Here is a 13,821-nt window from a genome sequence, read left to right on the forward strand (position 1 = left end):
TCTAAGTTGCTTAGAGTCTGACTAAGTTGCTGAGGCTGGCTTCAAACAATCCTCCTGCCTCATCCTCCTGAGCTGCTGGGATTACAGATGTGCCCCATCACACCTGGCTTATAAAAGGCTTAAAAGAAAGAAAAAATATGTATGGCCAATAAACTAAGAAATTAAATAAAATGGAATTATAAAAAAGCTTGCAATTAATCCAAAAGCAGGTAAGGTAAAATGAAAAAGGGAACAACAATCAAAAAGGAGGGGGGGATAAATAGAAAACAAAGTTAAACTGGCAGATTTTAACCCAATCATAAATAATGGCATAGAATGTAAGTTGTCTGAAGACCCCAAATAATGGGCAAAAATCAAACTGAATTGAATAAAAAAGCAAAACCAACTCCATGCTGCCTACAAGAAATCCAATTTAAATATAAAGCAATAAAGGTGAAAAGTAAAAAGATAGAAAAAAGATATACCATGCTAACAATAATCAAGAGAGAGTTGAACAAGGTAAATTTCAGACAAAATAGACTTTAGCACAGAGATTACTACAAAGACTAGACAGGGCCATTTCCACAATAATAAAGGAGTATTTCATCAGGAGGCCATAGCTACACGTTAATCACAGAGAAACAGGCAGATGGAGATTTTAACTCCCTCTCACAATAATTCAAAGAAATAGTAGAAAGAGGACAAAGGAGGGCAAGGACAAAGAAGATTTGAACCATATGATCATCAAACTCTTTCTTTTAAAATTTAAAAGGGTCACTATTCTGAATAGCTTACAGACTAACAGGTACTTAATTAAAACTAAAAAGAGAAAACTTGAGAATTATCAGATAAGAACAAAAATTCGGATGCTTTGAAGTATGCTGGCAATTTCAGAAAAATCATTCCTTACAGAAATGGTCAACCCAGATCAAGTAATAATAGTTTAAAAAATTCAAACAGCCATTTGGCTACAAACTATTATTTTTAAATGTATTAATATAGCTTTTTAAACATTTTTAATAATTGATAAATGCAGAATTACAAGAATTCAAATTTCACATAACTCTCCTAATTAAAGTGAATCCTTGGCCAAATTAGAACTGGTTTGATAATTTTAATTTTAAAAATAGCCATATGCCTTTTTTCCTGATCTTATCACAGTATGAAATATAATGCCAGTGTAACATTCCATTTCTTGAACTTTTAAATTTTCTACATAGGCTTTACCAGTTACAGTAACACTGCTTCTACAAACTAAAGTTATGAAAACTGATGTCTTTATCAGAGGCTTGAATTTTCTGAAACCTGACAATGCCACAAATCATATGAACTTAACTCCCCCACCCTCTGCAGAGAACTTCAAATGTCATCTCTTTGACAAACATGGTATCAATAATGATTCTGTTGCCCTGCAATATCAACCTAAATATGATTCTTAATTGACCTTAAGATCCTTTATAAACATTCACAGTGAGTTCAATAATGAGGAACCTTTGATTACCTAGACAAATTCTAAAGATTAAAATTCATAAAGAAAACTACAATTAGGATGGCAAACTCAAAGTAGTATGTGCATTATCTTATTAATACAGTAACAGAAATATTATTATATTTTAATCTAACATAAAAGTGATAACTTGTCATCTAAATTTATATTTCACTGGGTACATAAAATATATTGAAATCAACAAAGACGACTAATATCTTAAGTAGTCCGGAACCAGTTAAGGAGAAAATTCATTTTTGAGAATATAAAAATTTATTCTGTTCCTTCAGTATCCAGTCTGATGAATAAAGATTCTGTATCTCCCAGAACACTCTCCCTTCCTAAGTGTCTGTTAACTTTTTGAGCTTTTGTGTTGACTCTGGTCATTCTGTTGAACTTTTTTTTTACTACAGTTTCCCATTTCTAAAGAAATATTCCCTAATTATTATTGTTTCTTGTAGCTATCCTTTATTTTAATTTCTGTCACTCTAAACCAAGACTGTAATCACTTATCGTCTTGGGCACCTATGACTTCTGCTTATATTTTGGTATAACGACTAATGTTCTGGCAACATTTTATGTTGCTGTCTTTACAAACTTGGGCCTCAAACTAAGAATAATACAATTGTCTGTTAAGATATATTTGAGAGCCAAACAATCTTTGGTGTTGCCTAGGCAGTCACTAGGTAGCACTATTGAGCAAGGAGGATTCTTAGAATTAACTGGAGAATGTCTTCTCCATATCTTTAATTAGTTCTGTTCTCTTATAAGAGCTGCTCTGTTATCAAGCCCATAATATGGGAAGAACTATTAAATCAATAAGAGAAATTCAACATCCTGTTCAATTATGCATAGGCAAAGTGTAACTAATAATGAATATGACTCAACACTTGTAATACTTCTCAAGATGGAGAGAAATATATTCATGATCCTGTGCAAAAAACAAAAAAACAATGCCTGAGATTATGTTTCTAAGTATAAAACACTCTTGTTAAATGGTGGCAATTTAAAATCACACTTTATGGAAGTCCCTGGAGAGTTATCCATGCCTTTAGAGTTCATAATAAGGCTCATGGTCTCAGGATAATCCTTGATTAAATTATTTTAATTATTCTATGTTATATCCCAATAGGGGATTCCACTCTGACACTGCTAATTACTCTAATAAATTAATCATTGGTCTTTTCACATGTGGGTCCTACTCTTCCTCCAAGCTTAAATAAAAGCCCTGGCAATAAACTAGAGGGTAGAACCTCAAAACCTTAGAAGAAACATCAAAAGAACAACGGAACTCAGCAAAGCCTGAATCAGTACTCTTAACTATTGCTGATGCTGCAGAGAATCTACTCATGGGCCAGGTTTTCCTCCCATGTACACAACACTGCCACCAAGAACAGATTGTCAGCACCAGGAAACTCAGTATTCACAGGGTTCTACACTCCAAAATCAGATACTTTTTGTAAAAGCATGCTGTTGACAGTAGAACAATAATTAATTTCATGGCACTTGGGGTTGTAGCTCAGTGGCTGAGCACTTGCCTAGCATGTGTGAAGCACTGGGTTTGAGCCTCAGCACCACATAAAAATAAACTGGAGGTATTGTTGTCCATCGACAACTAAAAAAAATAATAAGAATAATTTCACAACACTGAATTGAACCAATGAGAAAAAAATTAATAGTAATTTTGAGAAAATATCTTTTCTTTCTCAATTTGCACTAACCCTCATTATGGTTGGTTACACTTGGGCAAACTGAAATTAATACATTTTTAAATGGTACGCTGTCCCTACTCAGCTCTCATAACTTAGCAAAAAATATTCCATGGGAAACCTTAATACAGCTTACAAAGTAGCAGGTTATATTTTCCAAATAAAGATTGTACTTTCCAATAACATCTTCCATCCTACATGTTCTCTGCCAATTTTACCATGTTACTCTCTCATCAAAAGGTGGAGTCTAGGGGTAGGGGGTGGCTCAGTGGTACAGTACTTGTCTAGCATGCATAAGGTCCTGGGTTTGTTCTGTAGTACTGGGGTAAAAAACCAAAAAGGTAGAGTTTATTCCCCTCCCCTTAAATCTGGACAGACTCATGACTGCTTTGACAATGTAGTGGCAATACTACACGAATTCTGAGACCAGGTCACAAAAGACACCAGTTTCTTCCTGGTTCTCCTGAAACGTTCACTCTGGGGGCAAAGAGTTACCAGATAAGAAGTTCATTTACCCTGATGGCCATGCTAGAGACAGGTACTCTCTTCAATAGTCCCAGCTGAGTCCAGCCTAGGAGCCATCCCTGGCCATGGCAAACACCTGTGAGAGAAGCCATCTTGGATCTTCCTTCTAGAACATCTTCCAGTGGAATATCACTGAGTTATCTCAGTAATGCCATGAGGAACAAAAGTCCTGGCAGAACTTGAGAGTATCTGAAATGAATTTTGCTTTACCTCAATAAGCTTGAGGTAGTTTGTGGCATAGCAATAGTAACTGGAACATAAACTAGCAATTTATTAGATAAATTTAAAGATGACAATTTTGTAGAAAATGTAACACATATTGATTGACCCTGTCTACAAAACTAATAAGAATAACAGGCAAATATTATGTCTTATTGAATTCTTTTACTTTACATGGCAAAGTAATTATTTGCATTGGCCTAATAAAAATCCATCTTTCTTCTTACCACAATATAATTAGACAAAACAAATTTGTAACCATGACCATGCCAGAGATGTTTCATTTAATGGTAAATCTCATTTAATTAGGCATGACAATAACACGGGTAAGAAGAAAGGATTATACTCCCATATGTAGAAGCAATGCTTCAAAGACCTTCCAAGAAACTAACCTTGGGGGCTGGGGCAGTAGTTAAGTGGCAGAGCACTTGCCTAGCACGTGTGAGTCACTGGGTTCAATCCTTAGAACCACACAAAAAAATAAACAAATAAAATAAAGGTATGCTGTGCATCTACAACTACAAAAAAAGAAAAAAGAAACTAACCTGGGACCTTTCCTATAGCTTGAGAAGTCTCAGTTTTACATGTAGAACAGGATATCACTTTCTGAAGGGCCAGGAACATTGACAAATTTGGAGATCTTAGAACAAGAGAATACCTGCACAGTTTCAAGTACTACAGGCAAAACCAACAGAGGCAAGTTGGATGGATTTGGGTTTTTGGTCTTGAAATACATGAACTCTAAGGGCAATTAAGATATTTCTGCAATTATAGAAGTGATTTTTAAAATGTGACTCTAAGAGTTATGTTGAGATTAACTCTCTAATCCTGATATCATGTCATTCTGGCTTCACTGAGCTTAAACAAAAAGGTCTTTATGTGTTAACTACTGTATCTTGACCTTACATAAATGAAATAGGCTAAATATAACAAGAGGGTCTTAAACCATAAAGTTCCAAGTTTTCATTCTTGAGAATATTAAAACCAAATTGACAGGCATATTAAAATAGGTTAGAAATCACAATCTAGAGCTTATATATCCTTTATATAGATTTTCATATACACACCTGGAAATATATATTTTCAAATGCGCTAATCATTCACCCTATTTTCTCCAAAGAAAAGAATTCTAAAAGCATAGTATTTGTTTCAAAATGATCATAACCAGTATATTTCTTGCTCAGTTTAAGTTTTTTATATGTTTCCTATACATAGGATGATAACACACAGTGGGTTAATAAAACTGTTTCTGCATCACAAAATTGCAAAACAAATTTATCTGGTCAAATATACATCTTAGCTACACAGATGTGAATCACAAATAAGGACTGGAAAGAAGTGGAATGGACCTTTTTCTACCTATCCTATTCCTCTTGTCAAGTACAGACCAGCAAAATGGAATTAAAGGGCCATCCTACAGCTTTACAGCCTGAGATGAATTACAAAAACAAAAACAAAACAAAAAAATCACCACAGTTTGTTTTTAATCAAAGCTGATTAAAGTGCATCCAATCAGAATTACAGACTGCCACACAATAACGTGACTGGTAAATGTCACCATCTCTATATCCTGCGAGCCACAGGTTATTCAGGAAGCTAGTGCCCTTTGTATTGTGCTTCACTGTAAATAAAAACCTGGCTCAGCATTCAAAAATTAGCTAGGAGTGCTTCTCTTTGACAAATCAAAATTGGCAAAAATACTTAATATATAAATAATCCTGGCTGACAACGATAATAAAATAAGCTTATTATATGTGTGATGACTTTCAGCTTGTCTTAATTCAACGGGTGACAGGTATCCTTACAAAGAGCTGTAATTTCATCAAATCAGTCAATCCAGATGAGGCATTTATTCATTGTTGGTGAAACGTTTAGTTCCCTACCAAACTATATATAGTCCTTTTAAAATTTTTCTGAAGAACTTTGGCTTTGATGAGTAGGCTGCCCTTCACATTCACAAGAGATTGCTTATAAAGGCATCAAATATCCAAGTTTGCATGATGACAGGAGAGCTCTCTGAGCCTCCCTTGCCAGTGCAAACAGAAATAGCCTGCTCTCCCTCTTGAGTCAAGATTAGTCTTTCGGGCTTGAAGATCCTGGAACACAACATCACGACAGCAAGGGCCGTTTTCTTTCAAGAGGATTACTCTTGTCCTCAAGACTCAACCCGGCCATCCCTTACTGCCACCAACAGGGTTAGATTGCAGCTGGGGAACATGTACAAAGTCTGATCCTTAAACTTATACATAAAAATAACTGCAAAACTTGGTACTTTGTATTGGTAGAAGAGTTTTGTATTGGTAGAAAGCTGAAAAATACATACGAGAATTCATTCTTTGAGTATTAGACCAAGGAAAAAGATGTAACACCAGAATGGGCCAAATTTTTTTTTTTATCTGATTCACGTACCAGAGAATTAGGAGGGGCTCAAACAGTTAGCTGGGTTGGCTGACTGACACTTGGGCTTCATGATAGCCTAGATTTAATAAGACAAGGAGGTCACAACTTCCTTGGCCTAAGGTAAAGGCAGGGCTCCAACAGCTTAAGGAAATTGGAATGTAAGAGGAGAGTTACCATGTGCAATTTACACACACACAATCCCTCCGTCATTACACCCGCAGGAAGGCCCAGAGGAAACTTCCCTCCCTTGTGCTCTACGTCCATGACTGGAACGCTATTACAGGCAACTTTGGGTTATTCTGGCTCCTTTACCATCCTGCAGGCACAGGACCCAACACATTGCTACAAAATAAAAACCTCTCCATTGTTTCCTCTCTTGCCCTTTGTTCATTTTCTTTGTGGAACCTGGTACAAAGTGCAATTACTTAATTTGTCCGGGTGTTTGTTTTGACTTAGTTTTGAGTTTTGGATTTTTCCTCATTTGCTTTCACTGTCTCCTCCACTAGAATATAAGCACTGGAGAGCAAGGACTGCATCCAACTTATTCATCATCGTGTCTCAACTGCCTAGCACAGAGCCTGGTGTACAGGCAGTCAGCAAGGATGTGTTAAAGGCAAAACTAAAGGGATGTAGAGATAGTTTGTATTTGTCAACACTGAATTCTGGTTCTTCTCTTTTCCTGGAACAGACAGGTTCATGAAAACATTATCCTCTCAAAGAGATTAACATCTCAATTTAAAACATGTCCTTACTTGTAAGTCTTCTGTGTGTTTTTTCAAATGATGATGTGGTCTGCTGATATCACATATCTTAATACATTTATATCATGCTCAGAAAAAATTTTTTTCAGAATTTTCAACAAGGAAAAAAAAAACATTCCTTTTAATAAATGTCAATTCAGTGCCTTTACCATCTCTTTTTTCATGTTTGAACAGGATCCTGTCTTCTTCCAGATCATGCTTCTGCCAACAGTCACAAGTCACCTGATATCAAAAGTTAACCAAATTCTCAAATATCATTAAAGTATATTTTCTGACTCACTGAGCAAACTTTGTGCAGGCTGGAGTACTTACTAAAAAGAGTGTCAAGAGGGAGCTTTTCCTATTTCTATATCAAGTAGATGGTGTGCTCATTCCCATCACAGAACTTAAAATTCAACATTCCATTTAAGAAAAAGCTTCCACTTTCTGCCTTTGAACCATTACTTCTAGCAACTAACAGTTGCTTTCATTAACAGAACATTTCTATAAACACAAACACAGTATTTCTATAACTTTAAGAGTTCTTATACACTTGACCACAGTAGCTAAGAATGAAACAGTACTAAGATCCAGGAAGTATGATAAGTTCACCTACTGTTTCAGTAACAACCTCAGGCTCATTAGTACCGGGCTTAATTCAAATTCACATTTCAGCAAAATTGCAAAATGCTGTATATCTTGGCCCTTCAGTGTTGCATTTACATAGCTGAAATCTTGAATATTAAAATCCTTAAATGCCAAAAGACCTATTAAATATCTATATACCACATGTTTAGTTTAGTAAAGATCTGTGCTCTTAGCCAGGTTTAAAAACTTTTTGAAAATTAATTTTAGCATATTTAATATTAGGAATCTTCAACAAAAATCTGTTTTTTGGACAGGGGGTGTAGCTCAGTGATAGAGACATGCTTAACGATGCGTGAGGTCCTACATTCAATCCCCAGAACCCAAAGGAAAAAAATAAATCTGTGTTTTGCATAAAGATGAAGTACACTATAATATGTAATCTGTCCAACAGGACTAGCTATGGTCTGGAAAGAAATAACAAAACATTTATCTCAAGGAAATTGGAGGGATGAAGGAAAGGACAGGACACATATGAAAGAATGTGTAAAAATAAAGCACTATATAAGTATTAGAAGTGAGTGGCAATGTTAAAAATAAAAAAAATACAGAAGAAATCCTCTTTCATCTGGAAGATTTGGTACAATTTGTTGGTTGGCTTCTCAGAAGTTAAATCAAGGAATCACAGAGATGAATACACACTGTAATCATTTTTATTTTGATTTAAACTATGGATAAATGTAATTTATTCACAATACTGTACACAGGGTCAAGACCTTATCTTTGAGACTGGATCTGCAGACCAGAATTCCATAGACTCTTCTGCATGTACTACACCCAGGTATTATTTATGACTATAGGTTCAATTCTTTTAAAGTGCAGCAAAAGTTTCACATATGAAATAACCAGAGATTTCTTGATTTTTATAAGTTTTCAAATATTTTATATTCGTCTTGGTCACATCAAATTTGACAACAAATTTCTGAAAGAATGCATTTTGCTCACTTTCTCAGAACATTCAGATGTAGTTTTTATAGAAATAATTTCCCTTTTTTTTTTTGGGGGGGGGGTGCTGGGGATCAAACCCAGGGCCTTATGCTTACAAGGCAAGCACTCTACCGACTGAGCTATCTCCCAGCCTAATAATTTCCCTTTTTACACTAATGTTTCATTGTACAGAATATGTATAACAAATGTATCTGGCAGAAGTCTGGAAACAAATACAATAACTCTTTTTTGGGGGAGACCAGGGATTGAACTCAGGGGCACTCGACCACTGAGCCCATCCCCAGCAATATTTTGTATTTTATTTAGAGACAGAGTCTTACTGAGTTGCTTAGTGCTTCATTTTTGCTGAGGTTGGCTTTGAACTCAAAATCCTCCCGAGCCACTGGGATTACAGGTGTGTGCCATGTGCCTAGCACAATTAACTCTTAACAAGGAAACAATTTGACTTGGGTAGGTACAAGTGTCATACCCAGAAGTTTGCCAGTCACAGGTGGTCAGCACACTAGGTACATTGGTCAGTTTGTTTTACCAAAAAATGTGTGGCACTGATTTATTCACCAGGTTGGTTAAGTAGAAGTTAGTTAAGAGAATCTTTGCCATGTAACAATTCAGGTCTCAGATATGTCTGACTAGAAAGTAAGTTCAAAAACAGTACCTCTGCCACAGGTGCACCTGCCACCTTTTATATTTGCTCTCAAACATATGTGTTATGCATTTAGAGACACTGAAATCAAAAGATGTTCACTATTAAAATGAAGCAATAGAAAAGGATTCAGTGTTTCACTGAAACATGATAAAATAATCAGAAAATCTGACTCTAAACAACAAAAATAGGTGGGTTGGTAAAGGGCATTTCAAGCAAATTACAATAGGCCTAAAATAATTTTATAAAATTATTTTGAAATATTAATAAAAACTTTTAAATAAAAAGTTATTTAAAAGATGGTCCATCTTTAAAACATGCCATTAGTGGAATAAAAAAGAAGTTTCCTGAACTCTAAATAAATGTCAGTGTTAGGTATCTGCCTGAAAACATTAAACTCATATTAGTTATATCCTTTTGCAATTGTGGAGTGTTTAATGCAAGAACTTACTTATCTCACTGGAAACCTGGTTCAGTTTATCTTGTGATCTGCTGATTAGGACAACCTTCATTCCACGATTTGCTAACTGAAACAATAAAAGAGAATGCAAATTACACTTTTGCATTTCATTTTAAAACATAAATATATACCCATATATATAGATGTATACCCATTTAAGGAAAACCCGACCAGATGATAATTCAAAATATAAACCCAAGTGTAACAAACAGGCAATCCATAATGAAGTCTTCACAGAATTTCTCAAACGGCTGTCTTTCTAAACTAAGTACTCAAATCTCAAAGTGTTTTAGAAGGCAAGTGACTTTTTCCTTTTTCTTTTGAATCTGTACATTGTTTGGGTCTTTTAAATTGTTACATGTCCACTACTTCAATAATTTAAAACAGCTTTAAAAAGAAAGTTTTCATTGCAAAGGAGAGGGAAAGGAAAGTACTGATTAATAAATTGATCAAATTTTGTTAAGTACAAGTACAAATATGTCACAATGAATCCCATTACCATGTATAATCACAATGCACCCATAAAAAAAGGGTTTTGTCATGGACTGAAGATATAAAACAAAGATTAGAAGACTAGCAAAGAAAACTAGAGTTTTCTCTAATGCTAGGAACTCCTAAAATATAGGATAAATACTTAAATTTTTACTTGGGCATTATAATTTATAGACAACCAAGGTAAACTAAGATAGTTAAATTAATAAATTAATAACAAATTTCCTGAAGAGCACCTTCTATGTATGTACGCAATGCTGGTAAGTGCTGCATAGAATGAAAAAGATTTACGTGAATACAGTTACTGCCCTAGGGACATACAAATACGGGGGAAAGGAAAAAACTAATATGCACATAACTTCTTAGTGCACTATTCCAGTTTATAAATGAGCAATCAGTTAGGTTCTATGAACTGTAAGTGATTTCGTAAATTAATATTCTAGTCTTAAATCCTAAAGGCAGCTTTTATTAAGTAATGAGTAGTATTGCAAATGAAGTTATAGAAGAATATTTTTTATAATAACAAAGGCTGGTAATTTTTAAATTAATCTGCTATAAAACCACTGAAGAATCCATTAGCTATACTGATATTAAAAAAAAAAATTAACAGAAGAGGGGAGACAAGGAAAAGCTTTTATTTCTAGAAAAAAAATCTAATAAACGTAGGACAAAGACCATTAGAAAATCAACATTTTTTAAGCACTATGATAATAATAATTTAGTCAAAAATTGTCAATGGATCTTAAAAACACTGGATGAAAGATTGCTGGCAAACGCAATATTTATAGTCTCAAAGTACCATGCCACATACTTTTTATTAATTATATTTATAATGGAGAGTCATGGTGTTATGATGTGGATATGAGGTGTCCCCCAAAAGCTAGTTAATGCTGAAAGGTTTGGAGGAGAAGTCATTAAAATATGAAAACTCTAGCCTAATAAATCCATCCTAGTGTGAATGGACTGGGTAGTAACTGTAGGCAGGTGGGGCATGGCTGGAGGAGGTGGTCACTGGGGATGTGCCAGGAAAGAGTTCATCTTCCTTATGGCCCCTTTCAATCCCTGCTTCGTGACCACCAAAAGGTGAGCAATGTCCCTCCACCATGCCCTTCTGCCATGATGTCCTGCCTTACCTTGGGCCCAGAGCAATGGAGTCCCCCCACCATGGACTAAATCTCTGAAACTGTGAGCCATAATAAACCTCTCCTCCTCTAAAGTGTTCTTTTCAGGTACACTGGCCACTGCAACAGAAAGCTGACCAACATAGAAATAGGCTAACTAACATACAAGGTAGACAGCATCTTAACAAACTGTTTATCTTAACAATCAATAATGAAACACTTGGATTTCTTATACCTCTTGGTAGTATGAACTCACAAGGATAAATATCACTTGCATAACAATCCTGCTAGAACTGTTTCTCCTGCCGACACACTTGTAATCCCAGCTACCTGGGAGGTAAAATCAGGAGAATAGCAAGTTCAATAGCATCAGCAATGTCGGGAGACCCTGTCTCAAAATAAATAAAAAGGGTTGGGATATAGCTCAGTGGTAGAGAGCCTGCCTAGCATGTGCAAGGCCCTGGGTTTCATCTCAGGCATGGCAAAAAAAAAAAAAAAAAAAAAAAAGGCAAATCAAGTGTACACGTTATAAAAGAAAAAGTAAAAAGGCTAAGGAACTTTTCTAGATTAATGGAGACTAAGAGATATGGCACTAAATACAATCCTTAATCTTCAATTAGAAGAAAAAAGCTATAAAGGACAGTACTTGGACAATGGAAAACTTACCCATGGATAACAGTACTGTGTCAAGTGAAATTCTGTGTGAGCATCGTAATGGAGCTAGAAGGGTGAGTGCTTAGTTCTTACAAGACTAATCCCAAAATATTTTGGGGTAAACTATTATGATATCTATACGTACTTACAAATGGTCCAGTCAAATAACAATAATAATGAAAATAGTAACAATAAAGTAAGTTAACAGTGACAAACACCAACATTGGTGAATCCAGGTAAAGGGTATATGGGTGTTCACTGTATTCTTCTTGAAACAATTCTACAGTTTTGACATTCTTCAATATAAAAATGGGGGGAAAAAAGATGATTTTTAAAAGCTGGGGAATGATGGGAGGGATTCAATGCCTTTAACAGGATCTTCACCAGAACTGGGTAACAACAGTGGCTGCAGGGACCTCTGTGGGACTGGAGGGCAAGGACACTTGCCTCAAGAGCATTGCTGAGGTTTCTGCTTCACAAATGGGTCTTCAACACCTCTTCTTCCTTAGCCGTTCCCTGCAGTACACAGGACTTCAATGCTCTGCCTGAGTCTGTCAATATCTTTCTGTTAACCACAGTCCTTCTTGTAAAAATTTGACTTCTAAAGTCAGTTGAAAATAACTGACTTTAAAAACTGAGACCTTTACACACTTAAATGATACAAAATAAAACTACACTAAATTTCTTACAATTAAACATCATGGAAAGTTTTATTCTTATTTTGCTCAGATATTTGCTTTAATTTTCTTTGTTTATGTACAAAACCATGGCATTTCTGACAAGATAAAAACAAAACCTATTGTACTACGCAGTATGATATTCGTTATTTTCAAAAATCGAAACTATTATGAAAGTATTCTACATTTGTTCATTTTTTAATAATAAAAAAAAAAGTCTTGAAAATCACCTACCTCTTCTGCATATGATTTTCCAATTCCATCAGTACTACCTGTGACAACTGAGAAAGGAAAAAAACAATACTTTAGTTTAAGAACAACAATGAGGGACTGGTCATATTTAAAACCCAATAATCACACACAAGAAAACCTGTGTAATTTTTTTTTTTTTTCTTTTTTCTTTTTTGCGGTGCTGGGGATCGAACTCAGGGCCTTGTGCTTGTGAGGCAAGTACTCTACCAGCTGAGCTATCTCCCCAGCCCAATAAATATTTCATCATCTTTTTTTTTTTTTTTTTTTTTTTTTTTTTTTTTTTTTTTTTGCGGTACTGGGGATTGAACCCAGGGTCTTGTGCTTGCGAGGAAAACACTACCAACTGAGCTATATCCCCAGCCTGTGTAATGTTTTGATGTGAAAAAGCAACACCTGGGGCTGAAGGTGCTCAGTGGTAGAGTGAATGCTGAGCTTGCACAAGGCCCTGTGTTCAATCCCAGCACCGATAAAACAAAATAGCAACACCAGTGGTTCAAATTTAAGGTTGAATACCCATCACAACCATTGAAATTAAATGCACTGCAACACTAAAGTATCAGGGATAAAGTAAAGATGTACAGCAACTAAAATTCTCACATAATGCTAGTGGTACTATTTCAGAAAAACTATTTGGCAATATATCTAGAACTAAAGCCATGCCTACCCTATGATCCCAACAATTTCAAAAGATACAGACACATATAGCTACCAAAAGAATGTTCATAGTAGCTTCACTTATGCAGAGTAGGTAAGCATGCTCAAGTGTAATGCAGAGGAAAGTCGAGGAATAATTATACCATGAATACTAAACAGCAATATAAGAGAACAAACTACTGATGTATGGACAAACCTGAGACATAATGGAGTAAAA

The 13,821-nt window shown here is 35.3% G+C and overlaps 1 protein-coding gene across 1 annotated transcript in view; it reads right to left on the reverse strand.

Moving 5' to 3' along the window:
• Nucleotides 1-13,821, reverse strand: part of Hsd17b12 (hydroxysteroid 17-beta dehydrogenase 12) — a 147,849-nt gene that overhangs the window by 77,823 nt on the left and 56,205 nt on the right. Inside the window, exons 2-3 of the mRNA XM_047516626.1 lie at nucleotides 12,933-12,979; nucleotides 9,746-9,821 (exon numbers count right to left, since the gene is read on the reverse strand). Of these exons, the coding sequence (XP_047372582.1) occupies nucleotides 9,746-9,821; nucleotides 12,933-12,979 (123 nt within the window). The remainder of the gene's footprint in view (nucleotides 1-9,745; nucleotides 9,822-12,932; nucleotides 12,980-13,821) is intronic.

Source organism: Sciurus carolinensis, chromosome 11 (genome assembly GCF_902686445.1).
Source record: "Sciurus carolinensis chromosome 11, mSciCar1.2, whole genome shotgun sequence".
NCBI lineage: Eukaryota > Metazoa > Chordata > Mammalia > Rodentia > Sciuridae > Sciurus > Sciurus carolinensis.